At 49.7% G+C, this 17137-nt stretch overlaps 7 protein-coding genes across 7 annotated transcripts; 5 read left to right on the forward strand and 2 right to left on the reverse strand.

Annotated features, from left to right (window-relative positions):
• Positions 1 to 65: 65 nt before the first annotated feature.
• Positions 66 to 1999, forward strand: BDZ83DRAFT_782683 (pantothenate transporter liz1; the record flags this gene model as incomplete). Its single annotated transcript, XM_060515565.1, has 7 exons — positions 66 to 419; positions 483 to 761; positions 826 to 1038; positions 1104 to 1289; positions 1354 to 1460; positions 1542 to 1681; positions 1806 to 1999. The coding sequence occupies 7 exons, from the start codon at positions 66 to 68 to the stop codon at positions 1997 to 1999; spliced, it is 1473 nt and encodes a 490-aa protein (XP_060363013.1).
• Positions 2000 to 3238: 1239 nt separating this feature from the next.
• BDZ83DRAFT_627750 (uncharacterized protein) lies at positions 3239 to 4166 on the forward strand. Its single transcript, XM_060508654.1, has one exon. The coding sequence runs from the start codon at positions 3539 to 3541 to the stop codon at positions 4037 to 4039; it is 501 nt and encodes a 166-aa protein (XP_060363014.1). The 5' UTR covers positions 3239 to 3538; the 3' UTR covers positions 4040 to 4166.
• Positions 4167 to 4538: 372 nt separating this feature from the next.
• BDZ83DRAFT_410103 (TfdA family taurine catabolism dioxygenase TauD) lies at positions 4539 to 6220 on the reverse strand. Its single transcript, XM_060502907.1, has 4 exons — positions 5696 to 6220; positions 5290 to 5634; positions 4856 to 5230; positions 4539 to 4796 (listed from the first exon to the last, which is right to left on the reverse strand). Exons 1-4 carry the CDS (start codon positions 5904 to 5906, stop codon positions 4630 to 4632), a joined length of 1098 nt encoding a protein of 365 aa, XP_060363015.1. The 5' UTR covers positions 5907 to 6220; the 3' UTR covers positions 4539 to 4629.
• Positions 6221 to 7529: 1309 nt separating this feature from the next.
• Positions 7530 to 10182, forward strand: BDZ83DRAFT_410095 (phthalate transporter). The gene is made up of 12 exons (XM_060502906.1): positions 7530 to 7793; positions 7853 to 7908; positions 7976 to 8037; positions 8105 to 8188; positions 8246 to 8290; positions 8345 to 8562; positions 8630 to 8910; positions 8975 to 9231; positions 9293 to 9472; positions 9529 to 9542; positions 9631 to 9745; positions 9809 to 10182. Exons 1-12 carry the CDS (start codon positions 7635 to 7637, stop codon positions 10021 to 10023), a joined length of 1686 nt encoding a protein of 561 aa, XP_060363016.1. The 5' UTR covers positions 7530 to 7634; the 3' UTR covers positions 10024 to 10182.
• Positions 10183 to 10188: 6 nt separating this feature from the next.
• On the reverse strand, positions 10189 to 11269 carry BDZ83DRAFT_627757 (Alpha/Beta hydrolase protein). The gene has a single exon (XM_060508655.1). It carries the CDS (start codon positions 11192 to 11194, stop codon positions 10325 to 10327), a length of 870 nt encoding a protein of 289 aa, XP_060363017.1. The 5' UTR covers positions 11195 to 11269; the 3' UTR covers positions 10189 to 10324.
• A 528-nt stretch (positions 11270 to 11797) lies between these two features.
• BDZ83DRAFT_627758 (uncharacterized protein) lies at positions 11798 to 12032 on the forward strand. Its single transcript, XM_060508656.1, has one exon. The coding sequence runs from the start codon at positions 11830 to 11832 to the stop codon at positions 11995 to 11997; it is 168 nt and encodes a 55-aa protein (XP_060363018.1). The 5' UTR covers positions 11798 to 11829; the 3' UTR covers positions 11998 to 12032.
• A 2276-nt stretch (positions 12033 to 14308) lies between these two features.
• BDZ83DRAFT_410147 (S-adenosyl-L-methionine-dependent methyltransferase) lies at positions 14309 to 16288 on the forward strand. Its single transcript, XM_060502908.1, has 5 exons — positions 14309 to 14594; positions 14724 to 15218; positions 15298 to 15499; positions 15561 to 15806; positions 15869 to 16288. The coding sequence occupies exons 1-5, from the start codon at positions 14525 to 14527 to the stop codon at positions 16068 to 16070; spliced, it is 1215 nt and encodes a 404-aa protein (XP_060363019.1). The 5' UTR covers positions 14309 to 14524; the 3' UTR covers positions 16071 to 16288.
• The last annotated feature ends 849 nt before the right edge of the window (positions 16289 to 17137 follow it).

A 17137-nucleotide genomic window follows, 5' to 3' on the forward strand; every position in this document is an offset into this window, starting at 1 on the left:
GACTCTGATTGTTCTGCTACCTTCAGCTTCGACGTTATTCAAGCCGTTATTTCCATACGTCCACGATGGCAGAAACATCGCCTCAGCCTTCGAATGTGCCCTCGCGATCATTTCGTTCTTTCATCTGGGACACGGATACGCACCTGAAGAGCCATGAAGAGCGCGTGTTACTTCGCAAGCTGGATTGGTCAATCTTGACCATCGAGTGCTTAGGCTTTTTCATGAAGTATCTCGATCAGGGAAACCTCGCAAACGCCTACGTCTCGGGAATGCAGGAGGACCTCAAGATGTTTGCCAACGAGTATACGTATGCTCAAATGGTTTACACCTGCGCCTATGCTGTGATGCAAATCCCGAGCACTTTGATTGTTCAGAAGATCAGGCCGAGCATCTGGCTAGCCGCGATGGAAGTCGGATGGGTATGTCTTGCCCCTCTCGAGAGATCTCAAGCACGCATGCATGCTGACACCATCATTCTTCAGGGTGTCTTTACTTTTGCCCAAGCAGGGACGCAGAACGTCGGCCAGCTCTATACATTTCGTTTCCTTGTCGGGTTCTTTGAGAGCTCTTTCTTCCCTGTATTACTTTACGTACTTGGAAGCTGGTACACCAAGACTGAGCTTGCAAAGAGAGTCGCCATATTCCACATGACTGCCCCTTTAGGCTCGGCTTTTGGTGGTTACCTACAAGCAGCAGTTTACAAGAGCCTCGACGGTGCCCATGGCCATGCAGGATGGCGATGGTTGTACATTGTCTGTGGGGTGAGATAACTTCAGGTGCCCTTTTGTGTTCGAACGGGACAAAGTTGCTAATATTATGTGGCAGTGCATGACGATTCCCGTCGGCGTTGCAACCCTTTTCGTCTTACCGGACACACCGTACACCACCAAGTCGAAGTTTCTGACCGCCAAAGAATGTGAGCTGGCCATTGACCGAGTAACAAAGGCTGGTAAAGCAGCACCTGCAGGAGTCACCTTGGCTACTTTCAGAAGAGTACTTTTGAAGTGGAGATGGTACGCTTTTGTATTGGGCTACGTCGTAAGTAGACCATTCCCATACAAACAGGGAATCATGTGTATTACAGAGACCTAATTGTTCATCAGCTCTACGGTGAATCTTGCCAATCGGGTGGATATTTTGCCATCTGGCTCAAGGCGGAGAAATTTTCGGTCGTAGACAGGAACGTCATCCCAACCGGCTCAAAGCTCATCAGTGCTTTCTGTATCATTCTCTGGGGGTTCCTGTCAGACTACACCGGGAGCCGCTTTGCATTGATAATTTGCCCATTGGTACGCCATAGCCCCAAAGATCGAGAATTCCTCTGCAACGTGATCAAGTCTAACAGAATTACAGGTGCTGGCCTTGATCCCAAACGGCATCTTGGCTTTCTGGCCACCAAGCGTGCAGTTGAAGCTATTTGCTTTCCTGACGAGCAGCGTGCATCTCATGACAGCGGTATTGTAAGTCTTTGCCTCAGAGATCATGCAAAAGTGCATCGAAGACCAACCCCTTGGGCTTTGGACTGACAAGCCATTCTTCAGCTACACTTGGGCAAATGAAATATGCGCCGGCGACAATGAGGAGCGCGCTTTGGTCATCAGCAGTATGAACGGGATGCAATATGCCGTCGACGCATGGCTTCCTCTAGTCATCTTTCCACAAACCATGGCTCCGACTTTTAGTAAGTTTCCAAAGTCGTTCACTTTGTTTCTATCGACGGTCACGGCTATCAAGGAGCACGACTATGATTGGCCATCCTTGATTGCTCCATGCACGAACGACTACTAATGAGTTTTGGCGTTCAGGATACGGATTTCCTGCAACGTTTGGTTTCATCATCGCCGCAATCATTGCAGTGATTGGCATCCGTCTTCTCGTTTTCCGAGAACAGAAACAAGGATTCAAGGATGGACAGACAACTTTGGAATCTGGACGGGTGGAATTTCACCCTGAAGGAAATGAGAGCATTGGAGAGAGTGACAAGACCGACAAGAAGTAGACCGTCAATACGGGCATTCACTACGGTGGCCAATTTGGGTAATCATCGCGAGCAGAATGAGAAGTGCTTTTAGTCTAGACGATAGTCGCGGTCAACAATCGACAGCTTACCGTCAATTCCATCAGCTTCAATTCATTCACCGGCTACCCACGGATTACCTCACTGGGTTTCTAGATATGTAGGGCGCGTATTTAGAAAATGCTTGTTGCTTCCTTCATAACTACTCAAACCAGGCTATTATCTCTCTGTGCGTGCACAAGCCCTGCGCATCAATTTCTTAATGGTCTGACGCCCCTTACCCACACCAAGTCTCAGGCAAGTCAGTCAGTGTTGAAATCCCGGACCTGAACAAGACTGTGGATCTATAAACCCCTTCGATGTGGTCAGAGCACGATCGATTCTCGCACTATTCATGTAGGATGGCGAGCAGCGGTTTTTGGCATTGCTCTTATTCGAAACAACTGAGTGTGGGGAGCTTTCCAGCACTTTCCAACTTTTCCAATTAACTTTTTCTTCCAATAATACATAAAGATAACTAGTTCGCACAGGCCTGTCGCAACCATCCATCATAATTCTCGCTTTCGGCCAGATCATTTCGGTAGAAATGGTTCAAGTGGGAGCCGAAACTTTGATGATGGATCCATACGTAACTGAGACAAGGCCTGGTGCTTCCTTGCCTCTGCGGTGATGCTTGGCTTTTAAACGAATTGAAAAGGCCAGCGTTGCTAGATTTTGACTCTGCCATAAACGGGAATAGATGGTGAGCTTGTGGGTGCACGAGCATGATTAAAGACATTCTGTACGGATGCTCAACTAGTGGTTCGTTCATCTCCGAGATTTGGAGACCTCAGCAACTTCAAACTCTGAACCGCACAGGCTATGAGCACGATTTTCTTTCGAAGAATTTGAAGCAACGTTCGATTTGTGGCAGGCTCAGTATTTATTGTGAGGCTTCTGCCGCAAGCAATCCGTCTCATTCCTGGATGATACGACCCTTCAGGCCTCAATTCCATCCTTCGCAGCAGAAGACCACGTTCCGCCTTGTATCACGAAACACAAGTAAGAAGCCAGGATCATCAAGCGGTCCTAGCCGTGGCAAGCAACCAACTGTTGGTCTCTGCACTCATGCTCATATTCCTGTGCGTCACTATGTACTCCTTAGTTCGGTCACTATCGGCCGTGCGTGCCCTTCGGCACCTTCGAATAAACTAGGGTCACTGGTGCTGCTCGTCTCGGAATCTAGTCACCCCGCAGCCGGCGTATCCGAGTGCGTGTTTCATTGAGCTGGAATAAGCTTCGACAATCAGTGATTGATAAAGCTAAGGACCGGCAGGTATTTCTTTACTGCAGCTTAATTGTGCTAAGGCTGTTTCTTTCATCGCAATTTCGGTCAATTCTCACCCCAAACTTGCATTTGCTGCCCTGCACGACACTTGCCATTGCGACGCGAAAACCTCAGACGCGAAAACACAATCACCTCATCCATTGAAGAATCACGGGGCCTTCTTATCGCGAACTGGATCTGACAACTGGAACATCATGGCCTCTCAACGGGTCACAATCAAGGGCTCTGCCGCAGTCCCAGGCATCTACCGACTCATCATCATGACCCTTGAGCCGATCTTCGCGCTGCTCGGCGCCGTCATGGTGCTTCACACACCGAATCAATATCTCGCGGGAATGACGCGCAACGCCTTCGCATACGAGCCCAACACGCAGTTCATCTACACGCAGCTTGGCGGCGGATGGCTGCATTTCGCATTCACCGAGGGCGTGGTCATGCGGGTTTTCGACGACCTCACCCTCTGGCGCGTTCTCTGCGCGGGCATGCTTCTGAGCGATGCTGCTTTCTGCCACGGTACTGCGCAAGCCGTCGGAGGCTGGGAGATTTGGCTGGATAGATCTACGTGGACTGTCGAGGACTATGTTGCTTTCTTCACGACTGCGCCAATGGTTTTAATTCGGATCCTGATTGTCCTGGGTATCGGTATTAGCACACCGAAGGAGGCAAAGGGCAAGGAGAACGAGAAGCAGCTTTAGGGAGACTTGGACAGGGTACTCTGAAGTCTATGGGGCGATGCCGCTGGGCATACTTGCTGTGGAGTAACTATGCACTTCTACCTTCAGGGTATGTAAATTCTACATCTAAGAACGCAATTTGTTGGACTACTTCCTGCGAATAAAATTGCAAGAACCTGCAGTCTGCTATACTAGACAGTCAAGACCTGCTTGTATGCGTAAATGTGACAAGTTAAAGGCGAGTGACGTCAGCTGTTCATGCACAATATAGGAGATTGATGCAAGTCGCTCGTCTCATCGGCTGCCAAGGTCAGTGCTTCTGCCGAGCCTGTCGTAAGGATGCGTAGCCTAATTCACACAGATGAAGGCAAGCTGCTGAGTCAAGAACCCATATGAGGGAACGTTTCTATGACTTATAAACTAGGCTGCTTGTTAGATTTGGACGCCTTGGATGACTGCAGTAGGGATTTCCATGAGAAGTCACGCGAGTCTGCATTTCACTGTGTCTATTCAACAATATCTCCGGCCATTGGTTCCACACTGTGTGTGTTTTAGGAGTCAATTGAAGGTCTGAGGCATCTTCAAGTACTTAATAGTCCATTTGCTCATATTCAAGGTCCGGTCACATAAGAGATTCCCAATGCCTCCCGACGTCCCTTACTATTGGGGTCCTGGTAAGGCGCTTCACCAATTCCAACCGCCCGGTTTCCAAATCTTTCTCCTTGATCGTCATAATCGAAGGTTGCTGTGTGGAATGTGCTTCTGTTGTCCCAAATGGCTGCGATTCTATGTTAGTTACTTGCACATCCAGTTACAGCCACAGATGAATCAACTTACCGATGTCATTGGCATTCTGCCACTTGAAACGGACTTGGATATCATGGTTCTTTTGCAAGATGTCCAGAAACCAATCCAACAGGTGCTTGCTCTCTTCTGCCGTCACGCCGTTGATGTGCTTCACGTGGCCGCCGACAGGGAAGACACTCTTCCAACCCGAGACAGGGTTCGTTCGTACAACGGGATGAACGGCTTTCAGAATACTGCCAATATTCTTCGGGTTACCACGCGGCTTATCATAAAGCTGAAAGCCGCCACGCTCGGCAGCGGCTGCAAAACCAGGCTGTTCAAAAGTGACTGTAAGGCTCTCCAAGAACTTCTGGTAGGGAGTGCTGAGACGGTCATAAATCTCATATCCGGATGCCCAAAGAGTATCTATGCTGTCTTAGCTTCATTACGGTCACTCCGAGACCTATTATGCGTGCACTACTTACCGCCGCCAGTCTTGGGGAGCTCAACGAGGCGCAAAGATGAGTAGTCGGCCGGGACAGGTTCGAAAGCAATATCACTGTGCCATTGTGCAGTCGACTGCTTCTTGGGGCTAAGCTCCTCACCCTCCAAAGGCTTGCGATAGATCTTCTTGTGCTGCACAGAGCTGATAGTGCTGATCTCCGGGTCAGCCCCACCCAGTTCCCGCTCCGAGTTGAGGACCGGGTGGATGTGGAGCCCGGAGTCGGAGGGTCGGCCGGTGAGCTCTCCCAATCGGAGGATTAGTTGCTTTTGCAGATCATTGGTCAGGTTGTCCTGAGCACGGAAGAAGACGACACCACGTTGCGAGACTTGACCGCACAGTTAGTTATACCACCCGCTTGACACTCATTCTTGACCGCAGCCACTTACTCGTGATGGCAAGATCTCTAATCAGCTCATCGGCGTTGGGGGCATTGAGCCAGTCGACCAGGTTTGCCTTTGGGAACTCGCGACCGATGTTCGGGGTAACATCAAAAGACTCATATTGTTCCAATGAATTCGACGACTTCAGTGGGGTCGGAAGTGAGGTCTTGTTGCTGGTGTGGAGAGGCACCTCGGTGTCAATAGCTGTAGGAGCCATAATTCAAGCTGGCGGAATGCTTCAGATTTCAGATGTAGGTGGTAAATGCGATCGATTGTTTTGTATCTTAATTTTGCCTTTCCTTCTACTCCCATCAGGCGCAAATAATGCCATTTTATAAGTCGACCGGCTCGCTCATGATGCGGAGTAGTGAGGTGCAAGCTATCGCGACATCCTGTCGGCGGTTACGACTTTGAAATCCCGATAAAGCGACATCCGGTAAGACTCAATCGCTCGGGTATTCCCCGCATTCGACAGGTCGTGAGTTAACAAGCGCTTTGGAATGGTGAAAGACAGTGAACCCATTTCGTGATTGATCACCCCCTTTACACAATGACGTGGATCCGGCAAGAATGATGTGATCAAGGTTCTGTCCCACCGGATTGGCCAATGAGTGCTCGCCTATTTCACCTCTTGAACAACCCTTCCATTATCAAGCTTCAGCTCCACGATAGCAAGGAGAACTTTTTGCACCAGAAACCTAGCATATGCATTAGTTTGGACTGCTGATGGCTGGTGGTTTTCGTGGGGGCAAGCTGATGCAAGCCCACGTAGGTGCTTTATCAGCCTGAACTTCAATGAGCGGCAATGTTGACATTCACAAGAAGCAGATATTCCATCAACATGACTTACGGATAGATGATAGTATTTGATCTTGGTTGATTTGCGCAGTTGGGACTGAACCTAACAGCACATGATTGATAAGGGTCTGAAGTGGTGTCTTGCGTCAGATCCCTGGCTTATGGCGAGCTCGAAGAACGCAGCCCAACCCAGACTCGAAGGGAACTCTGAATTGTCATTAAACAGCCGTAACAGTTGCGATAGCGGCGATTGCTTTATACTCTTGGTTTTAAGTTTCCAGTGAGCCCAGGAATTCGGACTGAGAGGGTTGATTCTCTGCTCGGCGACCTCGGATGGCTACCCCCACTCCACCCCATCTCAGACAAGGATGCAGGCGAGCTCAGACTAAAAGGGTGACCTGTCGTCTGACGGCCGCGCTGAGTGATACGCGTTCACAAATTTGCAGAAACTTGTAGGATTCCCTGCGAGTGGAAGTACATACATGGAGTTTGCCCGAGGGTGAGGATAACGGAGAGGTGAAAGAAAGGAGCTGAGGTAGGCATTTCCACCGTCACTTCTACGGGAATATCCATGGAAATGATGGCAGATTTGAGACTCACTCACTGGAAATTGCGGGCTTACTCTTAGCCCCGTTGAATACTGGCAGTTGTAGGTCAACCACGTGAATGTCGTCGAGACATTCCCGATCGTTTGTTCGGGTACGGCCTACTTCATTGGCCGTTCTCCCGCATATGGAAGTCTATTTTCCCCTCCAACAAGCCACACACCCTTTGGAAACCCGAGAACAAGGATAGTTTGTCTCGCGAGTCCCTTCGGAAGGTCTAGCGAATTGCCATATGGGTAGGATGGACCCGAATTCCAGACCCCTACAGCCGCAGAAGACGCCGGCGCCTGTCTCCCTTGCAACAACGTGATACTGTGGACCGCATTCGCCATCGCAGCATACCTAGTCTAGCATGAAAGTGAAGTCCCGGTGGCGGATGAGCTCCACGATCCCGAAACTTTTGACGAGATCCGCCGACCCGTCTTTTCTTCGTTGCCATGCTTTATATAGCATTGAGGTGAAGCTCCGAGGAGACAACATATCCGACACTCATCCCTCAGCCTCAACACCAAGTCGGAAGGACGACATCATCGTCAGGGACCATGGCGACCGTTCTGGCAAAGAATACCTTTCAGAAGGGGGAGGCAGACCAATCTGCCGTATCTCTTGAAAGCATCCCGGCTCTCGGGGCCCCCATCGAGGAGAAGCGGTTTTGGTTCCAGCGGAATAAGGATTTTGATCCTTTCGCTGTAGCTACTCAAGTATATAGATACCCAATTTTTGGTGCACATTTCGAGAAACCGCTAACTTTGCGATACAGCCGAGTGTTTTTGACGACCCAGATTCGGCTGAGAAGTACCATCCACGGGAAGACTGGTAAGTCTGGAGAGTGCCAAATATACATATTCTCAAATTTCATTATCTCTAATCCATTCAACGACAGGGAGAATCACCACCGCTTTGATCCTCTCGCCCGATGGACATGGGCCGAGGAGTATGCTTTGGGTGAGTGAAGTTACCCTTCTTTCCAGCTACTTGCGGTGCGATTGTGTTTTGCTAACTTGGGGAAAAGTACGAAAGATCGACATACGAATTATGATATGGGCCTGTATCATGTTCATGGCACTTGAACTGGATCGCGCAAACATCAGCCAAGGTGCGCTCAAATCATCTCGGCATGTGCAATTGCAAGTCTAATACGCGGCTGTTGTAGCGAACACGGATAATATGCTGGGAGATCTGAAGATGAGCACCAATGGTATGTTCTCAACTACTGGCGCCATATATGGATAATTAATGACAGAGCTCATAGACTTTAACCTCGGTAACACCGTTTTCAAGCTCGCATTCCTTTGCGCGGAGTTGCCATCTCAGCTTGTTTCCAAATGGGTTGGCCCCGATCGCTGGATTCCTGCACAGATGATCCTTTGGAGTATCGTAGCCAGCTGTCAGTTCTGGCTCAACGGAAGAGACTCATTCCTTGCCTGCCGCGCATTGCTAGGTCTCCTCCAGGGAGGATTCATTCCCGATGTAAGTTGTCTATACCTCTTTCAATTGACTTCCTATGAAATGTCCTCGACTAACATCCAATGGCAAGATCATCCTCTATTTGTCGTACTTCTACAAGCATCACGAGCTGTCGCTGAGACTTGGCTTCTTTTGGACCGCCATGAGCATCGCGGATATCCTTTCTGCGATCTTTGCGTATGGATTGCTTCACATGCGTGGCGTTCAAGGACATTCCGGATGGAGATGGTTGTTCCTCATTGAAGGGCTGTTGACACTGGTCATTGGTATTTTCGGGTTCCTTTTGATGCCAGCTGGCCCTTGTCAAACTGCGAGTTGGTTTCGTGGGAAGAATGGTTGGTTCTCTGAACGGTGAGTTTGACTAATGCTCTCCGGCACGCTGTGCTTTCAGAGAAGGTACTGACAAAAGACACAGAGAGGAAGTCATTCTTGTCAACAGAGTTCTGCGCGAGGATCCAAGCAAGAGCAGCATGCACAACCGCGAGCCAATCACGCCAAGGTTGCTCTGGGACAGTCTCAAGGATTACGATCTGTGGCCCTTGTATATCCTGGGCCTGACTTTCCAGATTCCTATGACACCTCCATCACAGTACCTCACCCTGACATTGAAGAACCTCGGCTTCGACACCTTTCAAGCGAACCTTCTCGCTATTCCGTGGACCGTTGGTCATAGTAAGGACATATTACATACATCTCCAAACCACTGCATCTTCGAGACTAACACGCGAGTTAGTGGTCACAATGCTGGCAATCACATACCTGGGCGAAGTCATCGGCGAACTCACCTTTGTCTCGATGTCTGGTCAGGTGTGGGCACTCCCATTTTTGATCTACCTCAATGTTGTCGACACATCCGGAGTCAACAGATGGGTTCTTTATTCCGTCATCACGTTGCTTCTGATGTACCCGAATCGTAAGTTATCGATGCATCCGAATATTGCTCAGTACTTGATTCTAACTGCATTGTAGCTCACCCCATTCAAGTAAGCTCGAAATACGCCGGCAGACAAGACGCAATCATTTAATGTGTTATCGGCTCTCATCGTTGTGCAAGTGCTGACTCCAATTTAGGTTGGATGGAATAGTCGCAACTCCAATACTGTTCGGTCAAGAACCGTCTCGGCTGCCTGTTACAACATGTTTGTACAGACGGATGGAATCATTTCTTCCAACATTTATCGGTCTGGTTAGTCTTTAGTTGGATATGACACATGCACGAAGTCAAAATGCTTACTAACTCTACCAATAGACGATGCGCCACTGTACAAACGCGGCAACCGGTCTCTCCTCGGCATTGTCTGCATGAACTTGGTTCTTTACCCATTGGTGAAGGCTTACTATGTATACCGGAACAAGAGACGCGATCGGATCTGGGAAGGTATGTCGGAAGAGCAGAGACTTGCATACTTGGAAACAACAAAGGACGAAGGCAATAAGCGGTGGGATTTCCGTTTCAGCCATTGAGGACTCCATGATTACGCAGAATCTGAAGATCTTCTTACAACTCTTTCGTCGGGGATGTCGTGGTACAAATTAGCGCAACCGTATCTGTTTCATCTCGGATATATACAGAAATATCCAGATCAATGGGAAATGATATACACTCCAGATACGACTCGCTGAAGGATACGCCATCGATGGCCGCGAGTAACTCATGATTGAGTGAGGAGATATCTTAGGCTTCTTTGAGCAAGTAGAGTTGTTTCTATGGGATATCTAATTATACAATGGACGTCAAATGCGGTGCCAGACTTGGCAGTTCCTTCTATTCCTCTACTGGAAGCAGTCCAATCTTCTCAAACCAGCGCTGGATCAGCCCGTTGACCTCCTCACTTTTCAGTTGGTGAAACCAATGACCAATCCCCTCCACAAGATGTATCTCATCGAACTCACTACTGGGAGACAAATAGTTTCGTTCCGTCGTGACCCAATACTCGCTATTTCCCATAGTCAACCGTGGGCACTTAATCTTGCCGTCGTGCTGAGCCGCGGAGATTTCTCGCCTTCCAATTGCTTCTGGGTCAACTTGGCATGCATATGACTGAGCCAAGATGACATTCATATCTCCGGCCAAACGACGTCTGCCTATCCAGGTCGAGTGCCAAGCAGGGACCGTCGGCGGATATAGAGCGGGACCAAATAGCATAGCAAGGTTCTGCAAAGTCTGCAGAGGGTCGGTGAGATACTTATTCACTGTTTCACTTGGAATTGAGTGAAGCGGGTCAAGTATCACCATCGCCCGCGTGAAATCCGGCTTCACTGTGGCGAAGTGGTACGCCACGGCTGTGCCAAGAGAATGGGCAATGACGACGACAGATGAGACATTGAGGTACTGCAGAAGGGCGATGAAGTCCAAGGCAGCGGACTGCGGATAGTAGTCGATGATGGCAGGATCAGCGTCCGGCCCGGGGTATGATTTGATGTTCGGAGTAGGTGCCGGGGCGGATGAACGTCCCTGTCCCCTAGGATCCGGAGTAATCACTCGGAAGCCATGCGTGAGAAGGAAGGGCACCTGCCAGTTCCAATCGTGGAGGTCGCAGGTGATGCCGGGAATGAGAAGCACAGCTTGTGCATCTTGCGGGCCCTCATCAAGGTAGTAGATGGAGATGCTGTCGTTGTGCTTGAAATAGGGCATGATGTGAAAGAATGTGCGAGGACTGGATAGAGAAGTCTACAGCAATGATTGGCAGAGAACACAGGATACTACATGGTCTGAAGTGATTATCTACATCATCACTTCAAGAAACGCCACACTTTATACAAGTAAGAAGGGAAATTCGATATGGACGATTCTTTACTGAAGTCGGGTGAGGCCCGATTACTTCCGCTCGGGAGATTGAGGGTCAGGTCTTGTTGACCTCCTGACTAGAGTCTGACCGCTGTGCCCAATCATACAGCGGCGTTTTCACCAATGCGGCATTGTCCATCCCGCTTCCATTAACCACGCCTGAAGACTCCCCAGCCCCGAAATGTAAGATCGGCGACTGTCGGGAGGACACTCCTACAGTAATACAGGACAAGATCAATAGCCTATCCTTGTGCGATGAATGTAAATTTGAAATATGCATGACGCGCCTACCAAGCTGCTGCTAGATCAAGCATAGAGTCGATGGTCATTTCTGCGCCTTTCCTACACTCGGATCTAGACTTAGTAACACACACATTAACAAAGGAGCTGGTATTAAGGTAATATGACGCCGCATGGCAATGTCGTACATCGTTTCCTGAGATTTTTGGACTAAAATTCGTAAATATATTGGACAAATTGATATGAAAGATGGTTGGCAAAGTCAATCTTCACAAAAGCCTAATCCTGCCTCAGAAGATGGTGTGATTGTGATTGGTGCTGATACTCAATCTGGAGCACAAATAATAGGTCCTTCTTTATCTGAAATACACTTGACTGCTCAATTGTTGGATGGGAAAGGGACACGTTGACGGAGTAGGGAGTGCACTCTTGTTGAAACTTGTACGCAACTTCTTCAATTCGACGATGGACAACTGTGCCCTCAACGGATTTTAGGCGGTCTCTATTACTCCGTCTTACAGGCCATGGGCGGGGCAGCACATCACGTGCCTGATCATGGAAATCGTGCATTCCACTGCGCATGGCCATCTAAAATGCAGTCAGGGTGGAGGTAGGAGATCTTGTGAATTATCCATTCGTATGATCCAAGAAACCAGGAAATGAGAGAGCTGTTACGCAGCGACCGGCCCTGACTTGTAGGATTGTATGGCTGTTGAATATCTACATTGGTTTCGAAGACTGAACTGGCGCTCGAGTTTGGAGGGCCACCGAACCAAGAGCAATCGAATTTCTTCGATGACAGGGTCCTTAGAACCGGGAGCAATCATTGATGCCCAGGAGCGTGAGTCCGGCATTCGTGCCAATTGAGCTATCACATCGAACTAAAGGGCTCTCGAAGTAGGCGCCTGATGTGTTAAGTTATTGAATCAGGTACACAAGAGTTCGAAAATGGCATCCGACCCTAGTGCAGAGATTGGGATGCATTTGACGCGCTAGGGTCGGAGAAAGCTCCTTTCGAGGCGGCAGACCGACCGGCAGCTAAACCATGCTTCCCCGCTGCACGCTGCGACGCCTTGGGCGACGTGGCAAGCTACATGTCATGTTTGATGATTATGTTGTCGGCTTTGACCGTTAGAATCACGGTCGCAGAATGGACTTGTCATGGGGTTTCTTTTCTTAATCTCAGTACTCCTCTATCAGTGGGTTCGTATGCCGAGAGTCACACAGCATGGTAAGCGCAGAAGGATCGGAAATCTTACTGCCGACCGCCGGAGATCGGGGTCTGTGTGGGCTGAGACTGCATAGAGGCCTAAACATCAGTTGCTTTTTACGATCAGCTCCGCTACCACTTCCCGGTAGAGCGAGATGCAGCTGGGCGCCATCCGACTAATCACATATCAGCCCTGCCAGCAAAAGGCGCAGCGAAGGGTTGTTGGAAGATACACGCCTCGGATGCAATGCAGGTCGATGGTTTTGAGTATTTGAGGACACAAAGTCCTTGGCTCTCATGGGGATTCAGAAGTCAGGACGCAGTCGATCGATCTGATCACGACGTTGCTTGCATTTTTAAACGGTTTTGGTCCGCTCGCGAATGCATAGGGGAGAACGACCATCCAATCACCGCAGGAAAATGGAAAGCAAGAGCCTCAGGAGCGGAATACGATTGGAAGGAACTGGTGATGAAGAAGCGGTCGAAGATGAACGTGTTCCCTCATGGCTCAGGTTCATACCCGTACACCTGTAACGGAGCGTTCGAGAAATGACAATAAACCTGGCTATGGAGGATTGGTCGTCCAGCGCGTACGAAGTATTGCCGATAATAGTGGTCTAGCAGGTCTAGAACATTACTCGTCTCAACCTGATAACCGGGCACCCGGGAATGGACGGTACCAGCTTGAACTGCCCTAATGACATCCAATAAATGCCACCATTTGTCCAACCAGTACTACCCCATACAAGGCACACCTCACTGGCGAACAGAGACTGGTATCCAAGGGGGCAATTCCTACAGGCTCCAGGATAGTGCTGCAGTCATCAATGGCAGAGGCGACGGCAACAATGACATGATTCCCCTCCTAATCCCAGCCTGGCAGATGGACGGTGCCACAAACACGATCGTAGCGCGAGCGCTGAAGCGGTCCATCGCTTGCCTGAAGAAACCGCAGAAGAGGACTATACTTTTCCCACGTCCCTATTCCGACGCTGCTTGTCCGCGCTATTTTGTAGCCTGATCAATGTCCTGATCAGTGCCAATTATAGACAGGAACATGAAGGAGATCGCTTGCCCTTCGAGGCGTCCATGAACTTGATCCAGACGCCCTGAGCGTCCGGTATGCGTCGTGTCTCAGGCCGGCAAATTTCTGGGGGCTTCGAGACAGTCGCTCATGAGCCATGGGCCCATTCCGGATCATCCTCCTCGTGAACTATCTAAACCTGCCGCGCCTGCTTTTTGGCCGGTCTCATCCTGTTATCTACACCAGTCCAGAAGTCTCATAATCTCGTTAGGTCCCTTGAAGCCAACATACAGACATTAGGAGTACAAGTACTCTGTAAGACAAACGCATTCCAACCTCCAAACCTTAATCCCCTGCACGAATGAGAAGCCTAGATCTTTGAGCGCACCCGGACGCACTTTTCGTCGACCCCGCCTCCACACTCTTGACTCGGACAGACTTCCCGTTCGCTAGTTTTACTGACGGGTGGTCCAATTCATGGGTCATCCAGGCTAGGGTAGCTTGACCTTCGGAGCCAGGGCCGCTAGAGATTACGACGCAAAGTCACAGCCAAAACATTGTCATTTTCTCACTCACCGTCATTCCAAACAATTTCACAGAACTCGGCAAGGCTTCACATTTCACGCGAACTGAGCTCGAAAGACCCGATCACGGCAGCAGCTTGCGGGCATACACTCAAGAAGCTGCGAGCCGTGCTGTTACGATGGGCACGGCAAGCCATCCTGGAAGCCCTAGCACGGGCCCTTCTGAGGGCTCGCGACGCGACGATGATGGTGAGCTGAATTGACTTTTTGATTTCGGAGGTGGTCTCATGAAAACAGAAAGTCTCGAAATAAAATATTACATGACAATGAACGCGTCAGATCGCGTCTTATTACAAGGATGGTAGTAACAAAAGACAGCAGCGTCAGCATCTGCGGCACCTACGGCTGGCGTTTCAAGTACGGAGCAAACAACGACAACAGTCTCCGGAACCACGACGACATCAACCGATCCGGCTCCAGTCGCATCAAGCATTCCTGGCTCTCCAGCAGAAAACTTCGCCGGACCTCCTGCCGAACACACCCTCGAGGCCGGCGGCACCGACGATGATGATGAATTTACTCCCAGCGTCTTTGACGGATCATCGATAGCCGACGACAGGAGTCAAAGGACTGGCTCAACTTCCCTGAACTCCAGCGTCTATGAGCATAGTTTCCAACACGGCCGGCGTTACCATAAGTTCCGGCACGGACGGTACCCGATCCCCAACGACGAGACGGAGCAGAACCGCGAGGACATGCTGCATGCGATGATGCTGGAAGCCACAGACGGGAAGCTTTACTTTGCGCCCATCGGGGATAACCCACAGAAGATTATCGATCTCGGCACGGGAACGGGTATCTGGGCAATTGAGAGTACGTAAAAGTATCCGAATGTCTCTCTGAGAGACAAGAACATGCGAAAGGGGTTGAGGGCAGCTGACCGAAGAAACAGTGGGAGATTTATTCCCAAGCGCGGAGATCCATGGCCTCGACTTGAGCCCCATCCAGCCCGTTTGGGTACCACCGAATGTCAAGTTCTTAGTAGACGATGTTGAGGATACCTGGTTGAACGGCACAAATTTTGACTTTGTTCACCTACGAAACATGGTGCCTGTTCTCAAGTCGCCGGTAGGCCTGCTAAGGAATGCATTTGAGTACGTTCTCTAACTTCAAATATCCGCCTCTGCCATACTTGGGATTAATCGCAATCTGTAGGCACATGAAGCCCGGCGGCTGGGTCGAGCTTCAGGATGTCGACGGCCAAGTTCACTGCGATGATGGCACAATGCCTTCTGACTGGCCTCTTGTCCGCTTCACGAACCATCTCGTAGAGGCATTCGCAAAGTTTGGGACAAATTCTCATGCGGCTGTGTTTGGAAGGCAGTATTTGGAACAGGCCGGCTTCGTCAACATCCAACATCACACAGTGAAGTTACCGTATGGTACATGGCCCAGGGATAAGTAAGTACCGCTAGAGCGTCCACACATGTAAGCCGTGAAATTCTAACAATCACTTCTCATAGAATTATGCGACTGATTGGTATGTACTACCGCACCGCTTGCGAAGAGTTCTTTCCGGTAGTAGGTGCAATCCACTTTCAGATGTTGGGATGGAGCAAGATTGAGATGGAAGTTCTCTTCGCCGAATGTCGGAATGCCATGAGAGACCCCAATGTACATGCGTATGGCATGATGCATTTCTGGAGTGGACAAAAACCTTTTTGACAAGGACACTGAGGGATCGTAAAATGGAGGAAAAGTCATGGGCTAGCACGGCGACTGGGATGGAGAGGGATGGTAACAGAACACGAAGTCGAACTCAAGAAAGGGTCTTTGATTGAACGTATTCCAAAGCTTGACCCCAGGATTTCTATTCATTGTCAATTTTTGGAGCTCAACTTATCACCATGGCGACGCAATTTCTTCTTTATTCATACACAGTGCTTAAGCGCTATGGACTTTGCTTTTCTGGGAAAGTCGGGTCCTCCCGTGCCAACTCGTCATCGTCCAGAGTACGACTGTACTGATCAAGCTCACTTAACACTTGGCGATCTTGATTGATTCAGAATGCTTTAGCTGCAGGTGAGCCGTTGGGAGTGCCAGATGCGGGAATATATCCTACATACACAGACTGATCAGGTACATACCGCCCTCATTTACTGTAAGGCTCAGGGATTAGCATCAAGCTGGCATTGTGCCCCGTATGTTTTCAACCATTCTATGTCTAAAGACGGACTGTCTCGTACCGAGCTGTCCCTTCTCATGCTTCCCAGAGTTCTCTCGGCGCCGCATGGTCTCTGTATATTCCAGAGGCAGCAGCCGTATTTAAGGACCATGGGATAGTGGTCCTGGCTCATTGGTACTCACCTGTTCAATATGCGGCGTACCTCGAACGGAGCGGAATATCCGCACGCAGGACCTCAGTTCTTCTACCCGCGCAAACTCCAACCAGATATTAGGTAGAAACTGGAACCTGCACCGCCACAATCGGTCGCCTGAAATCCCGTTTCCAACCCGGACGGTGCTGGGGTTTTGCGGCCGTGCGGAACTCACTCTTTCTGGAAGGGGAACGTGGTGTCCGGAGGCGTTGGCTTCCATTGACCAGGTGATTGTCGATAGTTTGCCATCTGAATCCTTCAACAATCACCTGCATGTTCTTATCGACCAAAGTACATTGCGAATAGCTTGAACTCATGACTTTGCAGTGGCGCTAGGGCTCTCCCTGATTGGTCACTTACTTCTCGAGAGTCTATTGCGACACATTGCATCTCGATTTCGGACATGTACAGAAT

The sequence above is a fragment of the Colletotrichum acutatum genome (genome assembly GCF_030867785.1).
Source record: "Colletotrichum acutatum strain CBS 112980 chromosome Unknown BDZ83scaffold_72, whole genome shotgun sequence".
NCBI lineage: Eukaryota > Fungi > Ascomycota > Sordariomycetes > Glomerellales > Glomerellaceae > Colletotrichum > Colletotrichum acutatum.

What these genes read in the sequence shown, in the direction of transcription:
- BDZ83DRAFT_410147 (XM_060502908.1), top strand. Translation starts at nt 14,525, where the DNA reads ATGGGCACGGCAAGCCATCCTGGAAGCCCTAGCACGGGCCCTTCTGAG. An exon ending in CTGCTAAGGAATGCATTTGA is followed by an intron (nt 15,500 to 15,560) that starts GTACGTTCTCTA and finishes CGCAATCTGTAG; the next exon opens with GCACATGAAGCCCGGCGGCT. An exon ending in GGTACATGGCCCAGGGATAA is followed by an intron (nt 15,807 to 15,868) that starts GTAAGTACCGCT and finishes CACTTCTCATAG; the next exon opens with AATTATGCGACTGATTGGTA.
- BDZ83DRAFT_627750 (XM_060508654.1), top strand. Translation starts at nt 3,539, where the DNA reads ATGGCCTCTCAACGGGTCACAATCAAGGGCTCTGCCGCAGTCCCAGGC.
- BDZ83DRAFT_627758 (XM_060508656.1), top strand. Translation starts at nt 11,830, where the DNA reads ATGAAAGATGGTTGGCAAAGTCAATCTTCACAAAAGCCTAATCCTGCC.
- BDZ83DRAFT_410095 (XM_060502906.1), top strand. Translation starts at nt 7,635, where the DNA reads ATGGCGACCGTTCTGGCAAAGAATACCTTTCAGAAGGGGGAGGCAGAC. An exon ending in CTTTCGCTGTAGCTACTCAA is followed by an intron (nt 7,794 to 7,852) that starts GTATATAGATAC and finishes TTTGCGATACAG; the next exon opens with CCGAGTGTTTTTGACGACCC. An exon ending in GGCCGAGGAGTATGCTTTGG is followed by an intron (nt 8,038 to 8,104) that starts GTGAGTGAAGTT and finishes CTTGGGGAAAAG; the next exon opens with TACGAAAGATCGACATACGA.
- BDZ83DRAFT_627757 (XM_060508655.1), bottom strand. Translation starts at nt 11,194, where the DNA reads ATGCCCTATTTCAAGCACAACGACAGCATCTCCATCTACTACCTTGAT.
- BDZ83DRAFT_410103 (XM_060502907.1), bottom strand. Translation starts at nt 5,906, where the DNA reads ATGGCTCCTACAGCTATTGACACCGAGGTGCCTCTCCACACCAGCAAC. An exon ending in GCTCCCCAAGACTGGCGGCG is followed by an intron (nt 5,231 to 5,289) that starts GTAAGTAGTGCA and finishes AAGACAGCATAG; the next exon opens with ATACTCTTTGGGCATCCGGA. An exon ending in GCAGAATGCCAATGACATCG is followed by an intron (nt 4,797 to 4,855) that starts GTAAGTTGATTC and finishes ATAGAATCGCAG; the next exon opens with CCATTTGGGACAACAGAAGC.